The following is an 18,339-nucleotide window of genomic DNA, read 5'->3' on the forward strand; positions in this document are numbered from 1 at the left end:
AAACATGTTTCATTGATCTCTTCCTCTAAGGACATTAATGTTGTCTTTTCACCTTTCTCTTTATAGAGAATAGTCATCATCAATATGGTTCTTTGAATTCTAAGTGTTCAATTGTGGGTCTTGCATGGAATATTTCCGAGAAGGCAATAATCTTAGCTGAGAATTTATGAATGGGTTGAGAGGGTTTTGTAGCTTTTAATATAAAACATTTCAGGTTTTTTGTAACTTTTAATCTTCCTGAGAAGTTTAAACAAAGCAGTGAATTAAAGAAGGGACTTCCTCTGTGATGCTAATAGCTACTGAAAGTGTCTTTGTTTCTAATATTTATAGAGACCAGTGATGCCTAGAGTTAAACTTGTGTGGGATTTAGATGGTAACAAAATTCTCTGTTACCAAAGAGATGGACAGTATACATAGAATAAGGAAGTGGTCAAAACACATGGTGAGATGCACCTAAACATGGGGTGATAACACTGTGAACACCATGGTTCTGAAAACATCATCAGACTGTTTTAGACTTGTGGAAAACATACTGAAGGAAGAGACATCTTCTAAACCTATGTGAAAATTATTTTGCCACAATTGTCATTGTTACAATAATTTCCTACAGCTTATTCACTAAAAGTGCACTTACCAAATGTATTTGAAAGATAAGTATTAGGAATATAACAATGTAGGAATCAAGGAAAGGTCACATACATATTATCTATAGCAGAGCAAGTCTTACAGTGGACAATTCTTTATTTGGTACCATGTTACTCTTTGAGACAACTCACTACTCAAATGGTCTTTTCCATTCACCAATGAATGGTTTTGATTTTTACAATTTCTCTAAAAATGTAAATAGCATTTACATATGCATTCATTCATGTATTTATTCACACAATCCAGTTAGTGTAACTCTGGATTCCCACCAAATATAAAAGAGACAGTCCTTTGCTTTCAATGGGCTCCTAGCATGGGTGTAGATATAAGTAAATAAGCCAGTCATTACAACATTATCTCATAGGTGTTAGTAGAGTGATAAGAAAACAGTGGAAATGGAAACTGGGAGTGGGATGCCTAAAAGACAATTCAACAAATGATGGAAAGGCCATCTGACAAAAGCCATATAGGTAGAATTTTAAAATGGGTTGAAATTTTGTTTTGTATATATAGGAATTTCTGAGATGAAGATATAGTGAAATATTATACTTAAGGATATGGATTTCACTGGTGGCACTAAGGAAATAGGAACCTCGGCTGTTAGACATGGAGCATGAGCATTGTACACTAATCCTTTAAAGAGAGCACAGGCCAAGAACTGGAATAGGATGTACAAGGCAGTCAGGAGGGCATTAATAGACCACCAAGAAACTAAAACAGCTTATTGACTTTGCTGGGAATCGACATATTATGATCTTCACTTGTATGTACTTTGCCTGGAACTTACTGAACACCTCTGTTGTGTCCTAGTGAATTGTTGCATGCCCTTTAGGGGGTTTGCAGCTGTGTTAGGATGAAAGCCAATAGTAGAAGTGGGGGAAAGAAAAGCAGTTACACAGCTCAGATGTCAATAATACTGTTATGTTGTCTCTGGCTAACTGGTCAAAATGCTGCCATTGAAATATTTTCTCATGATTCATCAGGCTCAATCTCTTCTTCCACTGAATTCTTTCATTTTTTCTGGCCTTGGCAGGCATATGGGGAGGGCATAAATCAAGAGCTTCTCTGGTAAGATTAAGGAGAGTTTGCATTGTCTTTGTTCTATCATTGAAGTCAGTGTTTTAAGCAAGTGACTTCCTGACACAGAAAGGAAGGTGAATGGTGCTATATCACTATCAAACAATCCATTCACATACATCCTCACAATCTATCATCTGATAAGCAAAGCTTGTAAAGACTTGGATCTTGTATGCATTCCCCATAAGTCTTGTATGTATTATTAATAAAGTTCTGTGACTGGGAGCTTCCATCACTGCAATGACTCTTGCTTCGAAAGCTTGGGTTCATTCATACTAAAGTGCATAGGAGTTTGTCACAGTGTTAACATATGCATTCTTCTTGCAGATGGTTGAAAAAGAAGGGTATCTTCAAAAAGCCAAAATTGCAGATGGAGGAAAAAAACTAAGGTAATGAAAGTTCTTCAACTCTCTGTTGCATAACCACACAGTCTCCTGTACCCTTAGCTTGTATCACTGATATTGTTTGAGAAGCAAGACCACCCACATCTAGCTAGAAGAGTCCCTTCTGTTACCATTGTTGACACCCTTATTGTTAAAATGATTATAATTTTCAAAGGAAGGCATTGCATTGTAGAGTGTTGCCCAGAATGTAAAAGTGGCTGATGTCTTGTCTTCTCTTGGGACTAGAAATCCTTAAAACATAAAAAGGGAAACATGGTTTCTGGATTAACAGATTGGGTTGTTGAATGAATTCATTTGCAGCATGTAAAGATCTCTATGCAGTACCCAGAGAAGTTTTATGAAGGATAGAAGATTTGAACCATATTTGTAGTTCAAAATAAAACGATCATTTAGAAAAAAAGGAAAATAAAAAAGAAACCATGAACAGAAAGTAGGTGAGGGAAATTCAAAAATAATAAAGAGCTCCCTGGAGTGAGGGGCAGAACAACAAAAATATTCAAGAAAAAGAACAAGGTGGTTGTTGTGTTAAGAAAGACATTTGTTATGTTATTTATATGGGGGCTTTAAAATAGTCCTCTTCATTTTAGAATTTTTTTCCGTTTCTTACATTATGTATTCTATATTTAGCTTTATAGTATGGAATATACAAGTAATAAAGGTTCATGGAGGGACTCAAAGTAAGAGACATTTACTTGTGAGTTATTACTGTTATAACTAAGTAGGACCAATATTCTAATTAGCTATACAATGGGACAATAGTTAATTGCATTACACAATATGTTACTAGAAAGATGCTTTGGTTAACACTGGAGAATAAAAAATGCTTTAGTTTAATGGCTAGAGTGGGCAGTGTTTATATTTATTTGAAAGAAGTAAAATGGAAGTGTCACTCATAATTCCAGTGCCTCCAATAGTTATTCAAATTTTAAATGGGAAATAGGGCTGATTCTTTCCCAGAGATGTTTCTTGTCACTAGCCTGGCAGCCACTTTGCCTCAAAAGTACCAGAGGCACAAGATCAAATGTAAAGCAGCTTTCAGCCTGGCCTTCTCTGTCCCTGGAGAAATGCCAGTCAAATTTTAAAAGAGCAACAGGTGAGAATCATTGACTGACTAGCACAACCATTGTACCCTTCTTTTTCACAGATCTCAACCCTCAGTCATCAACTCAGGCATGTGTGTGTGTTGGGGGGCGGGGTGTAGCTATGCAAGTAGGCCAAGACTCTTTCTTACCTGACCGACCACAGGGGTCCCCACACCTAAGCCAACACAAGAAACCACCTCAGTCAGTTCATTATTCCATGATTTGTGGGCATCCAGAAATTATAATAACACTGGTCATTGTTACTCTCTAGCATCACACAAAACAGGAGGGCCATGAAAGCAAGGTGATGGCCTCCTGTGGTGGCTCTGTGGAGCCCCTCATCTGTGCCCCATTAGCCAACATTGTCACACTCGTAGAAGTAGGGGTCTGAAGCATCAGAGACAGAGAGAAGCTCCTTTCCCTGCGAACTCTCATGGACACAACGCACATTGTTTCAATGTATATAGCACTGTACATTTGCTTTATTTACATAAAAACTTAATGAACTTGTGTACAGTGTCTGGATAGAAGTTGCAATACATATAAGCATTGGTGTGTACTCTATTCCATCGGTTTCTCAATCAGTCTGCATGCCATCAAGCATTTTTTCAGATTTTTTCATTTAAAGTTCCATAAATTTTAGTTTTTAATGTTTTATAACTCCAAGGTGCAGTGAACTGAATTGATTATACCCTTCATTTGCAGCCCTATGATACTGTATCTGGGGCAAGACCCCTAGGTGGTTTTATTCCATATTTTCTTCTACTCTCATATCAATCTCCTGTGCACATACACTCTAACTGGTCTTCAAATCCCCTATCCATACATCAATTTGGTTTTCTGCATGGTATTCAAAACAAATCAACAAAATCATTGTTTATAGTAATATGTGCTTTAATGTATTCTATGTCATGTAAATAGTTTTATATTAAGAATCTCATGTTTTTTGCTGTGTTCATTCAATATTAGTGCAAAAATACCTGTCGTGGTGATCTATTAAGACCATTTCCTTCCCATTGTTACCCACTTGCCATTATGTATTTGTACAAAATCTTATTTTCACCAGTCCCCTAGCCACAAACACCCAAGTTTTCTCTAACTCTTCCCGAATCTAAAATATTATGATAAATCACACATAATTGTTTCCTTGGAACCTATTAGATGTTCTCTCAAGGAACTGTACTCGGGAATTAAGATTGCTTGGGCATCTGCTATGTGCCACTGCCAGGCTCTATTGAATGACTGTAGAAATTCACACAAGTTTATCCTGTATTGCAGAAGGGATCCTATTTCTCCATAATCTAATCCAATCCAACATTCTACTTTTAATATTGTCAGAAATATGGCCACAAGAATGTTCCCTTGATGCTCCTTTCGTTCCTGTTTCACTGACTGGTGTTGCAGTTGAGTGGAACTTGAATTGTTCATCTAGAGTCACTCAGATTCTGCATCTCAACAATTGCTTATTCATGAGCTTTGACTACTATCTGTTGAATATCTTGTCTTCTTTTAGTTTGAGAGAATGCATAATATATAATAGGTAACAATACTTTGTTAGGTTTAGACATTATCAATAACTCCTCTAAATGACGTGTGGAGTTTATTTTTACATTTAATATACATGCTTTTAAAAATGAATATTTTAAATGTTATAGTCACCATTTTTCATATACTTGATATCCTGCCCTATTCATGAGCTACATTATATCAAATAATTTCTACTCTAAAAAAATGTTTATTTAATATTTAATTGAGTCAAGTTTTATACTAGAAGTGTTTATAACTGCAATACACTTACTAATTATTATTGTTTTTTTTCTTTATATTTTCTAAAGACCAGTTATAAGCCTGGATTACCTGATCAAATTGCATGACCACTAATGAATCTTAGGGGCTAGGGAAGTGATGGAATGGGTAATAGTGTTTTCCACAGGACCTTGGGTTCCAATACCCAAATCCCACAGGAAAATGCCTAGTAGAGTTAGGGACAAATGTATATGAGGAGAGCACTGCCAATCAACTAGGCCAAAACAAAACAGTGACAGACGACAGACATCGAATGGACTCTTCTGTCCTCCATGCAGGTGCATACAGGAGCAGGCATCTATACACACACACACACACACACACACACACACACACACACACACACACACACGTATGCACATGCTTACAATACACATGAGTGAAAGCACAGATGTGAACCCTCTCCCATATCCACACACTAAAAAAAAGAACCTCACTATTCTTGCTATATCTTGCTATTGCCTACCCAAAGTCTATACTTTTATAAGCAGTAACCAAAGGGTCAGTTTGGTCATAACCTTGAAAAATTATAGAGGTTTTATCACACAGGTCATTCAATGATTATTAAATGATTTCATCTAGTTACAGTAATTTATATTGCTTATGTGAGATTTCCTATGGGCTGTTTCCCATTCATCAAGGATCTTATATCACTTTAGTCAAGTTTAATGAGCTAATAAGCACTATTAATAAATGCTTATTCGGTCAAGCACATGGTTCATTGTGATAGTAGTGACATGACTTAAGTATTTAAGTCATATTGGGTTATAGGCTTCATGGTGATTTCTTGGTTTTCAAATGTAAAATTGTCATCCTCTTAACTGCTCCTTTCGCCAGGGTCTTACAGATGTAGTTGTACCAGCATGTAACCCTGGCCTGCTTGAAACACACTTGTTTGCCTGTTCTTGATTTAAGCTGCATGAGGCCAAGAAGCAAGACCTGTCCTTTTCTTTCCTGCCGCTGTTGGTCCTGAGAGCTTTCACTGCCATTTAATAAGTAGCACTTTTGAAACTTCAGCAGAGTTTTCTATCTCTAAATCCATGATATGTCATCTACATTTTACATTGTTCCTTATTTTTATCTTGTCTTTCCTTGTTATCATTTTTATTTGTCTCTATTTCTCTCTGTCCTATGCCTTTTTTCCATTAAGAAAAAAAATTACTCATGTGACTAAGAGAAGGTGGCAGGAAAGACAAGTTGCTGGCTTCATCTAACATTCATAAAAGGCCCCAAACTTAGCCTTATTTTAAAATGAGGTTATACACATTTCCCTTGTGATATACTGACAGGCTTGAAAGCAGAATTCATTCAGCATTCAACTTTAATTTTTAATTATGAACCTTGAAATTATGCCTCAGCTTTTCTGATGAATCCTGGGACCCTTTTCATTTGGGGAATTTCCTTCTCAAAGCAGTAAGTAGCCCTGGCTTGTCTGAAACTCCATGATGACTTAAGAATAGTTTTTTGGGGGGATTATTTTTGTTAATTTGTTTTGTTTTGGTTTTTTTCTAGTTCCTAGGGCTTAATTTTACAAAAGGCACCTGACAATGTACTTATAAATGAGTTCAGTATCTCACATGTTTCTCCACGCACATCTTTCCTCTGTCGGTTCCTCTGTGGCTCCGTACATCTCACCACGTTTAGATTTTCTCACATTGCTTTCCCCTTCAGAAGGGCATGACAACACTTTGTGTGAATATGGACAGAAAATGAGCAGGAAAACAAATATGAAAGGGGTAGCAATGGTTGTCTTTACTAATGTCTGCATTCATCACAGGCTGGGTACTGTGTGTGTGTGTATGTGTGTGTGTGTGTGTGTGTGTGTGTGTGTGTGTGTGTGTGTGTGTGTATGCACATGCACACTGCTCATTATCATCAGCATGGTTTTTTTTTTTTCTGATATGATGCTAAAGTCCCCTCCAGTGTGAACTTAATTTTCCTTGGTGCTTTCTGCTCAGATTGTCAATAAATTAACACAAACCCAACCTCTCTCTCTCTCTCTCTCTCTCTCTCTCTCTCTCTCTCTCTCTCTCTCTCTCTCTCTCTCTCTCTCTCCAGCCTTCCTTCTCTCCCTCATTCCTTCCCTCCCTCCCTCCCTCCCTCCCTCGATCTCTCTTCTTAGAACACTGAAAGAAATCTGTTGTATATTTACTGTCTCACTGGCTCAACTTTTAGTACAGATACATTACAGAAGCTCAGCATATGAGCGAGAACACATAAGTTCTCAGTTCCTCTGGTCTAAGAGTCGGCAGGGTTTTACAGTAAATCATTCAGAGGCACTTGGATAAATCCCTCATTACTATTACAGCACAGACTCAAATCAACTCCAGAATAACCAAGTTGGGTCACAGCAGCAGGTGACCCAAAGAGAGTCTGAAATTGATGACATCATCCCACACATACTTTCCTCTGTTTTTTCTTTTTGTTTTGTTTTTTTGTTTGTTTGTTTTGGGTTTTTTGTTGTTTGTTTGCTTGTTTGTTTGTTTGTTTTTTCGTTTGTTGCTGTGTAAGTAAAGAACACGAGGAGGAGTGAAGAGCATAAAGCTTTGAGGTTAAGAGAGATGAACATGTTGTAGGCCCTAAATCGCTAGAATGATGATGAATATTTTAAGGGCCATTTCCATCACACAGCCAAGCAGGTATATGCTGCTGTTATTATGTGCTGCCATCCGGTGTCCATTTGGTAGAATGTCAAGCTGATGTCTGCGTCAGGGGCTTTTTATTGTTTTGGTTTTACTTTGTTTCACCTTCTTCCATTTTTTCCACTTTATAACTCACAATTTGTTTTAGTAAGTTATAAGAAGTATTCCACTTGCCTAAAATACCCTGGCAATTGCTCATATCAAAATCAGTTGTTCTGATGTGAATTTAGTTATTCTGGCTTTGTAATTAAAGGATCTTTTATCCTATCAGATATCATGTATTTTGTCTGTCAAACTGCAAAAAATGTTTTCATTTCTTGTTCCTAGATCTATTTTCAGCACTAAAAGACTAGCTGTGATTCTGCACTGTATACCTGGAAGTCTGTGAGGGGACTTCGAATCTTTCTCATTCCGGGGGTACTGACTCCTGACTTCCTAAGTTACATGTATTCTAAAAGAGAGAGAGAGAGAGAGAGAGAGAGAGAGAAGAAGAAGAAGAAGAAGAAGAAGAAGAAGAAGAAGAAGAAGAAGAAGAAGAAGAAGAAGAAGAAGAAGAAGAAGAGAAGGAAGGGAGGAAGGGAGGAAGGGAGGAAAGAAGGAAAGAAGAAAGAAGGGAAGAAAGGAAGGGAGGGAGGGAGGGAGGGAAGAAGGAAGGAAGAGCAAGCATGTTAGCAACAGTTAATCATTCTCTCAGTGTCCCAATGTTAGGACAAATGTGGGGATTTCAGCGGCCTCCCACTGGTGTAGGAACACACTTGCTCATCAGAAGGTGGCACAGGAGACTGGAACCAGCAAGACAGGCAGCTCTGCTCCTAGGAGGAAGAGTTCTAATGCTTCTCCAAGATCATGTCCTCTCCTCCTAACTCCTGCCATGAGGCTCTGCATAGAGCAGCCATGATAGGAGAGTGTTTGGCCATGCCCCCGAAACAGCTGATCCTTCAGAATGAGTGTAGGCTTCAGGGTCAAATCCTTCAATGTCTTCTGTATGACTGTGTGTCCTTAGGAAGGACACGGTCTCAGTAAGCTTCAGTTATCTCCTCAGTTGCACTGGCTCCTCACCCACCTGCAAGAGTTGCTCGGAGAACTGGTGCCTTTCTATGATTTAGGGTCTGTCTTCTAATCAGTGATAAAAATCCTGGAGGTCCATCCTACTTTTCTTTACTTTTATCTTCGACTTACTGTCTTTACTTTTCTAGTCTGCCGTGGGAATTGTTTGGCACAGAGTGTGTGAACAGGTACTTGTGACTGGCTAAGTGGTTCAAGTACATGATGTGTATAAAATACCAGGTGGCAAACTGCTCCAAGTAAGAAGCTAAGCAACAGCATAGCTCCCGTTATTGAAAGGTTTGAGATGAAGAGATGATCTAGCTGGGGACTGGTCAGACTACTAATCTTCTTTAAAAAGAACTGGGTAAAGTAGTCAGTAAGACAGCCCAGATAGATGACTCATTCTCACAGACCACAAACGGTTTTGATAAATTGAGGAAGTCAGCCAAGGCTATTTAACTTACATTGATGATATTCTTAATCAAGTTCACACTGCTTACATCTTTTAAAAATCCAGTGTAAGGTCATAGATTACATAGATTACAAGGTACATTTTCAGAGAAACTGGACTTGACCTTTAATGCTCATGTGGTATTAAGTAAGTCCTCTAAACTCTCTGAGCCTAGTTTTCTATCTTAGTACATGGGGACATTAGTAGTTTCCTTGTTTTTTGGCTTAAGAGTACAAACATTAGCCAGACAATTAAACTTTTACTAGTTGCTCAAAATAATTATGTCACTGATATTTTTAAAAGAAACAGTGGGAGAAATTGAGGTGAAAAGAGGTCTTAAATTTATCTGCTACATTTTATTATTTATTTTGACAAGAAATGATTTTCAAGCTGTAGGATTCAGCTGTTGGGGCATCTTTCCTCTTCATTTGGATACAATAAAGATGATGTTTGAGACCAATGAAACTAAGATATAGCAGCCCCAGACATAGGTATTACAGATGGTCACATGACTAAGCTTCCCAGCTCTTCCTTCTCATGCATTAGCGTTTGTCCTTCCAGTTAACCTAGCAGGAATAGTTCAAAGTCCTAAGACAGAATGATGACGTAACTGGAATTTCATGGACTTCCTGTGTAACCCGCTCCAGTTAGAAGTTTAAGGAACAGAAGAGTTTTTCCAGCAAGTTCTATAAATGATCAACATCTGAAACAGATTCAAACCAGAACCATTTCTCTAGGAACTTCTATAGATAGGAAGCAAATACGGTGCGCGAGAGCACACTGCCAGGAGATAGGAACTATAGTGAGAAGCACAGCAGGTGGATTAAATATGGGTCCGTCACCTGTTAGGATGTTTCGCACTCTGATCACACATGGTCAAAAGGACTGATAGAGATGACCAGCCTTGACCAATGGCTCAGCGTTTCTCACTCTTCTTTTTGGAGTCGTCTAATAATGTGAACTGCTTAAAGGGAAGGCTATTACTGATTCAATTCACCTTAGTACTGTTGCTATCTATAAAAAGAAACTGGCACTAATCCAGACAGAAAGTGTTAATTTTTCTCTTGCTTTCTGACTTTTTATAATTTGATTGAAGCACTGACTACCCATCTGAAGACAAGGGAGTCCAACAGCATGGTGTTGTATGATGAAATTCTGAATGTGTTTCTTGTATGTCTGTTTATTCTGTTCTCTTTTAATGCAATAGTGCAACATTCACGAGGCTAGAAAGATTGCTCAGTGGTTAGGAACACTGGCGGCTCTTCATGAGGACCTAAGTTTGGTTCTCAGCACTGATGTAGTGGCTCACACTGTTCTTAACTCCAGTTCCCTGGGATCTGACACCCCTTTCTGGTTCTGCAGGCACAAGTCATGTATACATACATACATACAGGCAGAACATGAGTACACACAAAGATAAAAGTAAATACCTTTTAAAAAAGAAAGCTTCAGGCATGTAATAGCAACCACATTCTTTTTGTCAACATTAGTCATACTAAATAAAAACTATCCTTATAATTAAGGCTCTAGATTATAAATGGAAAGTGGAAAAAAAAATCACACAAAATCTTGTGTATATGGAACACAAAAACTTGTCATAGTCACACATTTTGTATGGTGTTCAATTTATCTGAATGAAAGCTTCTTTGTAAACTTTTTCTTCTTTGCTTTTTGTAAAATCAATACTATTATGTTGAAATAAAGGTTAAACTAGAGAAAATGGTAACAATATAATTGAAGGGCAGAAACTTGTGCATCCCCATCTTATTGATAGTTTTGCCACCTACGGAAGAAAACCTTTCACAACACTAATACATACATACTCCAACTGCAGAAGCTTTCATGTGTTCAGTTGAAGAAATAAGGAAAACTAAGAAATAAATACAAAGGGAAGGGGAGAACTGTAATCTCACCATCTTATTTAACTATGGCTACAATCGAGACTTTTTTCCAGGCCAAAGTGATCATTGATTAAATAAACGTCCATTTAGCTCCTAGACTCTCCAGGACTCTGTGCTAGGCTCTGAAAATACCCAATAATGTTGAAATGATTTCTGTTGCCTGGGGGCTTGTATTTTAATGAAGGCAATGAAAGTGAAAAATTTTGAAGTATTTTTTTTAATTCATCATGTTACATGTCATGAATGTACTTTGAGGGAAGCAATATTTGGACTTCTGATGGATGGAATTAATAATCAGAAGGGGCTAAGCTGAGGAAAATGGTCCTAGGTAAATTGCATAGCATGGAGGAAAGTATATATTATAGGCTACATTGAAATCTTCCCACATCAGTATTCTCAAACACAGGAGTCATTCTTCCAATGTACAATTCTATTATGAGCAATTTTCTTAAGCAATCTCTGTTTTTTGATGTTTTTTGTTTGTTTGTTATACTTTAGGAGCAGAATTACCAAGGAATGTGCAATTCATCTTAATGGTCAGAGCCTCAAAAACCTAGACGTATTTCTTATTTAAATTTGTGGGAATAAACACGCCTAGTCAAAAAACGATGTATAAATTTTTTGGAAATTTATGAAAAAATATATCGTTATTTTGCACTCTAGAAGTGTGAGAGAATGTATTTAACATTGGTTCTTTTAATCCTTGGCAATTTCATGGGAAAGAGGAGAAAGCACACCACTGCTCCCATTTGTAATTCCTTGACTGCTAGTGAGTATCAAAAGCATTTTTATTTAAAGAATGGCATGTGAACTGGTCAGTCTTTCTGATTCTGAGACGTGCTACATCAATGAAAAAGAGCAGAGACGGAGCGGCCTCCAACATGTTTACTTTAATGCTTCAGTACCGTGAGGAGGCACTGATTAGTTAAAGAGCATCTGGGAAGATTGACAAACTGAGAAACTTTTATTTATGTGCCACAAAATTTAAAATTCTAGAGTTTTTTATTATTATATGAATTTTCTATTACTTAACAGATATAAACAAATAGAAGATTTTTAGGAAAACTCATTAAAAACAGTCTGCACTCACAACAAATTCCCTGATACGGTTCATAAATGTTCTTTTCTCTTATGATGCATTTATCTATTTTTTTTTTCCCTAAGGAAAAACTGGTCTACTTCCTGGATTGTTCTTTCTGGTCAAAAAATTGAATTTTACAAAGACTCCAAGCAGCAAGCTCTTCCCAACACGGTAGGTTGTTCTCTGGTTTTTTCAAATAGCATTGAATCCAAAGTGTGGTTTCATCAGCCATCACACTGAAGCCTCTGAGCTACCAACCTCTGAAAGCAGATGGAGGAAAGGACACAGGAACCTCTTAATCAGATGAAGGGAAAATAGAACGTAGTGTCTGTTTTATTAAGTGCTGCATTTGGAGAAGATGCAGAAATGAGATGGATGGTGAGCGGCTATCTGGTAATGTGAAGGTAACACTTTAAATTAAGGTGCCATTTATAAGTGCTTTATTCTTATTTATGAAATAATCACTAAATGCTGCTACTTTCCCAAATAATGTATTATAAAGCATGTTATAAAATGCATTAGTAATAAATGTTTAACGGATGAGACTATGGGAGGCTGCTTTAAAGAATATTATAAGACGTAAATCGTATTAAACCATGTATGTGCATCTTTAATACATGGATTTAAGTTGTTATCTTGCATTCTATAAAGTGCCTCATACATTAATAAATAATAATAAACTGTTTATAAATGGCACCTTAATATAGGGTGTTACCAATGAAAAAACACTCTAAGTTAACGAAGTGATTTTTTATCTTAGCCTAACTATGGCATTCACTATATCCAGCTAACCTTTCTGAATACTCCTTATGATGACACCTAATCGGCCTAATGCAATTTCTGTATCTTGTGGTTATTGCAAAGTAAGATTTGCAGAATTGCTTCACTGTACCTGAGGGAAGGCACCACAGGCCGCAGAGATGTGGCAGTGACAGCGGGAGCTATTGGGGGTTACTTAATGGTGAAACCTGGACCTCAAAACCTCGCTGCCCAAACACAACAGCTACCATGCAGTGCAAGACAGGGTGGGCAGATGGTCTGTCAGGCCCTGATTAGGAAGGACTCTAGGCCACAAGGAACTAACCTGCCGTAGCCCATTGGTTTGATAGGCAGTAAAGAAAGTGGTGGCCTGGTGGGAGGGAACCATAATGAACTAATTTATATTTGGCAGATGATAAAATAATGGCAAGTTCTTTGCTCTTCAGCCACTAGTTATGTTTGCTATATAATCCTCTTTAAATAGGAAATAGGAACTCTGGCTAAAAGATGTCTTTTAAAAAAGAAAAAATTAGTAAGAACAAAGAATCACATCTGGCTTGCTCCTCATCATTTCAATCACCTTTGTCTGCAAATGACTTACTGATTTTGGAGACTCAGTAAAGTCCAATTTTCAAACTAATAATGAATAAATTAAAAATATCTTAGTCCTTTTTTTTTAAATTACTTCAAAAATTTGTCTTAGGGCTTTGTTTTGTTTTTCTTTTTGGCTACAGTAAGGTTGGGATAGTATTTGAAGGGACATAAAATACCACCCAAGGCTGGGCACAAAAGAACCCACCCCCACCCCCTCGCAGGGCCTCGGTGTTTTTCTTTGAATGAGTTCTGCGGGGAAGGTAGGAAGTTAGAAGGTGCCAGCCTGCCTGGGCCTGATGCTAAGAAGATGATCCTTGTCCTGCTGAGGGAGAAGAATCCCATTGGAGCTGAGTCAGGTGGAGATAATGGGATGGATTAATTCCATATTATAGCATTTATTTCATTATTTTTAATCTCCTCATACCAGGAGATACAATTCTCTCAGCTGTTTAATTGTATAAAGGGGAAAGAAAACTCTCTTATCCATTGCAGGCAAACCTTGCAGGTTAGCTCACTAATTGTACGCCACCAACTCAACCTTCAGAATTGTTACAAAGTGACAATGGATTTGACTTGTAGGAGGAACTCACTGACTTTCTATTTCGTTTTGGTTTTTGGTAGTCCTTCTTATTACTTCTGGCCCCATTTTCAGTGCTTTCTGTTTCTCCCAGGCACCCGTTGTCTTCAAAGCAAATTCTGGGTAGGAGCTAACTGTTCTGTGGTAAAGGGAAGGAGAATTACAGATCTGTTTGTACCGCATGAATTGTCTTGCTAGTCAACTTGGATTCGTTTCTAACTGGGTATCAAAAGCCTAGTGGGACAGCTGCATTTATCAACTCCAGCCTTAGAGAAATGATACAGTGATTGCCAGGCCTTGATTAAAGATGCTGTGGTTTTACTCGGGAAGAGATTCATGCTCAAATTTCTAAATTTCCCTTGCACCTTTTAGCAGAGCCTTGGTGTTCACTTTGCTCTCAAGGAGAGGCCTTTCCTCCACTAAGCCTGGAGAAGCTGTCATAAGTGCAGACTGTGGTTGTAAGCTTTCTGAGCCATCTTCGAATGTTATGAGTGACGAGACAAAGATTAGGGTAACTCAGAGCATGCTAAAGTCACACCCAGAGGACCAGTTCTTCTTGCCACTAAGTAGCTGACAAAGTTACTCAACTTCTTTGAGATGGGTATCCTCACCGAAGAACATGGTAGTTTTGTCACCAAAAATGGTAAAGAATGAAAGTAATGAAGTAGAACCAAAGAGTCACAAGTAATGAAGTAGAACCAAAGAGTCACAACAGCTATAATTATTAATCACCTGCTCTCATATTTGCCAATAACATATTTAAATATTTGAGGATGAAGAGGTGGCTCTGTGGTTAAGAGTATTTTCTGCTCTCTCACAGGACCCAGGTTCAGTTCCCAGTAACCATAAGGCAACTCATAACCATCTGTAATTCTAATTCCAGAGAGTCCGATGCCCCTGTTCACCAGGCACACATATGATGCACATACATGCAGGCAAAAGACTCATATACATAAATTAAAAATAAATAAGTATTTAAAAAACAATTTACTATGTAATATTGACAGCAGTATAGTCAAGACATTGTATCATATTAATTTTATGTGAGTTGTTTCACATATTTATAATATATATATATATATATATATAGAGAGAGAGAGAGAGAGAGAGAGGGGGGGGGGGGCGGGCGGGGCAGGTTCTCATTGTGTAATCCTGGAGCGAATGGACCATCTTGCTACATAGACCAGGCTATCTTGAACTTACAGAGACCAATCTGCCTCTGCCTCCCAAGTGCTGAGTGTACTACCATGACTGTCTGGCAAACTTGTACAAATTTAAGAAAATACTGTTACACAAGGCTTTCATAAAGAGAAAATAATCTGTATCCAAAGGCAGCAAGAGATATCTATTCAAATGAAGCAGCTGTTCATCTGGGACTCACTTATACCTTCCTAAATATCCAAGAGTGTTTCCAGACCCCACGTTCTTCTGTGGATTCTCACTACTGCTGTTTGATGTAGCATCTCACATAATGCTGTGACTGATTGCACAGCCCACATTTGACAAATCTTCTTCTCACTGAGGTGTTTTCAATGTCTGTCTTTCCCCAACTTAGGGCTGTTAGAACAGTTTGCCATTGGTGGCACATCTCAAACAACAAAGACTAAGTTCTCATGATTTTGGAGTCTGCAAACTCCAAGATACAGGCACTGGTAGATCTAGTGTTCAGTGAAAATGCCCTTTCCATGTGGGTCCCTTCTCCTTGTAATCCCACGAATAGCAAGAATATTAAGGCTTTGCCCTTCATAGCAGATCCCACCCCCAAAACCAGCTTCCAACAGCATGGCAAGGGTTTAGGATTCAGTGTATGAACATGTTGATTCCACAACAACATCCTAGTGACACTTTTATCCTGAAAACATGCACAGGATCATGTAATTTTGGGTCCTCAGTCCTCTCTTTAAAGGACGTGGAGGACTTTTATCCCTTTCAGCATTTGAATCAGAAGATCAAACAGTAACTGATCATCTAGTGTCAGCATTTCCTAACAGGACACTAGGAGGGAACCAGTGCAGAACTAAAGTCGGTTTCTACGGAGAAAGAAGCAGGTTTGCTATCTACCTGCATCCTGTTCCTGCTTACGCACCTCACCTCAGACCAGAGCGTGGGCAGTGCTGGATGCTGAGCTTACTATGGTCCTGAACACAATCTACAAGTTTTCCATGTTTTCAGATGTAGCCCACTTTATAGTCTCTCATTTTTATTCTAAGTCTCAGCCAAAGTATGTTAAAGTGTCTTACTGTATTCTCCAAATGTCTTAACAGTCTTCTCTCTTTTTTTTCTTGTATTTTTGTCTTTTTGAGCTGAGTTGGGAGTACTTTTTCTCTGTGTGTCTTTCAGTTCTTTATTTAAGTCTCCTCATGTGATAAACATTTTTTCTCTAATTTCAAATAGTATAATTTTTCACTTCTAGGAGTTTGTTTCTTTTAATTTATTCTATCAGCTGGCATTGCTACTTGTTCCCACAGGTATTTTCCAGACTACAATTTAATTTTGGTAAAACCAGGAGGAATAGTTGTTTTATGACTGGTCTTGTGATTCTAACGTCAGTGGTCCAGGGCCTCACTGTATTCATGGGTTTTTGCTGCCTGTCACTCATGCTTCTCGGGTTCCTGATTGTCATTGCTCAGCTTTGGCTGTGCACTAATCGTTAAGAGTGAAATATGACCATGTGGGGTGGGGGTGGGGGAGGTCCCTGTGGTTTGTAATAAATGTGTCCTACTTACTGGAGTGTTTGTATTTTCAAAAGGGATGTGAGACAGTGACTTGTGGTATTAGAGTCTCTTTGAAATGTATCTGAAATGGCAGAAGTACAGAAACACTAACTTCTTGGAGACAAGGTGCTTCTCTGCTCCTTTAACATTTTAGCCTGACCAACATCTCCTTTCAGTGTCCTTTTGGAATAAGAGAAATAAAACAGTTTCAACACCAGTATTTGTTTATCTTTCCAAAAGATCTTAGGCAGGACCTTGTTCTATTACATTGTGAGGTGGAACAAAGCTCCAATGTGTAGTATAAATAAACAACCTCAGAACAACATGAAGTTAGGTTGCTTTGAGACTCAGTTTTCCTGTCTATTTTAGAGCTCCATCTCACACATACAAATAAAAACTTCAGCATGGCTTTCTCCTCTGTCATTTCAGACTTTCAATTCTGAAGTAATCTTTAAAAGATATGTTTTTTACCCAAAATTTTTCATTGTTTTCAGTAGGAGAGTTGATCCAAATAACATCTCTACTCATTATAATCTACTTCACTTTAATGTGAGTATGCATTCAGTTAATCAGGTTTGTGCTATTTATATCAGCCTTGGTGGGAAAAGACTTCATTGGAATATGTATTGAAATCCCACAATGAACAGCTTGCTCGTTAAGGCTGCATATAAGACATAGATATATAACCAAGATAGAGACGTTGCCTTAACATATCTCTGCCAATAATGATGAGAAGAAATAGGAAACAGAATAGATGTTTGTTTTTGTTTTTCTTCCTTTCTTTTTATTTTTTTTTTCAGGATTTAAAGGAGGGAGTGCTCACATCTGTGAAGGATTTGAATTGGTCCTTAAGAGATGGTTGTCACTTCTGCATGTGGAGATTTGCAGACAGAAAACATGGGGCAATGAAAAACTCGAGCAATGACTAAGAATGGATGGGATATGAGCACTAAAATATAAATGATTTCTCTGGTCCAGTTGAAACACAGGATAAAATAAGCCTTAAGGAGAGGCTATGAGCTTTTGAATGCGCTACCAGGGCAGGGCTCTTCAATGTGATACTGATATATAATCCAGGCATCTGCACTGCAGAATAATCTAAATGGCTTTTACTGAGAATGAGTATGACACATGTGGTGCTTCTGGAAGGAGCTGAACTTAGAGAGGGACCCAAACAAGAGAGAAATTGATTCTCTTGGGATCATGGGTTACCCTCAATACAGGATCTGAATCTTTGCTTCCCTGGAGAGGTACGCACAGTCATTGTCTCATCTCCTGCTGTCATTTGGGTTTTCCTCTGAGGCCTTGACTCAAAAAAACTCTAATTTTTGAATGCAGCTATACATTTTTGTGCCTGGACAATTTCAGCTGACTCTTGTATCCCATTTCCGAGTAACGCCTGGGCACTTGCTGTGTTTTGTGACTTTAGAGTTTCTGTTTGATGTGTGGGAAGATACCCAACAGCATCTATGGGACACTACAGATGCACATTGCTATGGATATTGCTCTGTATAAATAAAACACTGATTGGCCAGTAGCCAGACAGGAAGTATAGGCGG

General features: G+C 38.1%; 1 protein-coding gene across 2 annotated transcripts in view; it reads left to right on the forward strand.

Moving 5' to 3' along the window:
• The window catches only part of Arhgap15 (Rho GTPase activating protein 15), a 599,688-nt gene that overhangs the window by 85,646 nt on the left and 495,703 nt on the right, over positions 1-18,339 (forward strand). For both annotated transcript variants that reach the window (XM_006974294.3, XM_076569381.1), the window contains 2 exons: positions 2,050-2,111; positions 12,220-12,307. In XM_006974294.3, coding sequence (XP_006974356.1) covers positions 2,050-2,111; positions 12,220-12,307 — 150 coding nt within the window. The remainder of the gene's footprint in view (positions 1-2,049; positions 2,112-12,219; positions 12,308-18,339) is intronic.

Source organism: Peromyscus maniculatus, chromosome 4, assembly GCF_049852395.1.
Source record: "Peromyscus maniculatus bairdii isolate BWxNUB_F1_BW_parent chromosome 4, HU_Pman_BW_mat_3.1, whole genome shotgun sequence".
Lineage (NCBI taxonomy): Eukaryota > Metazoa > Chordata > Mammalia > Rodentia > Cricetidae > Peromyscus > Peromyscus maniculatus.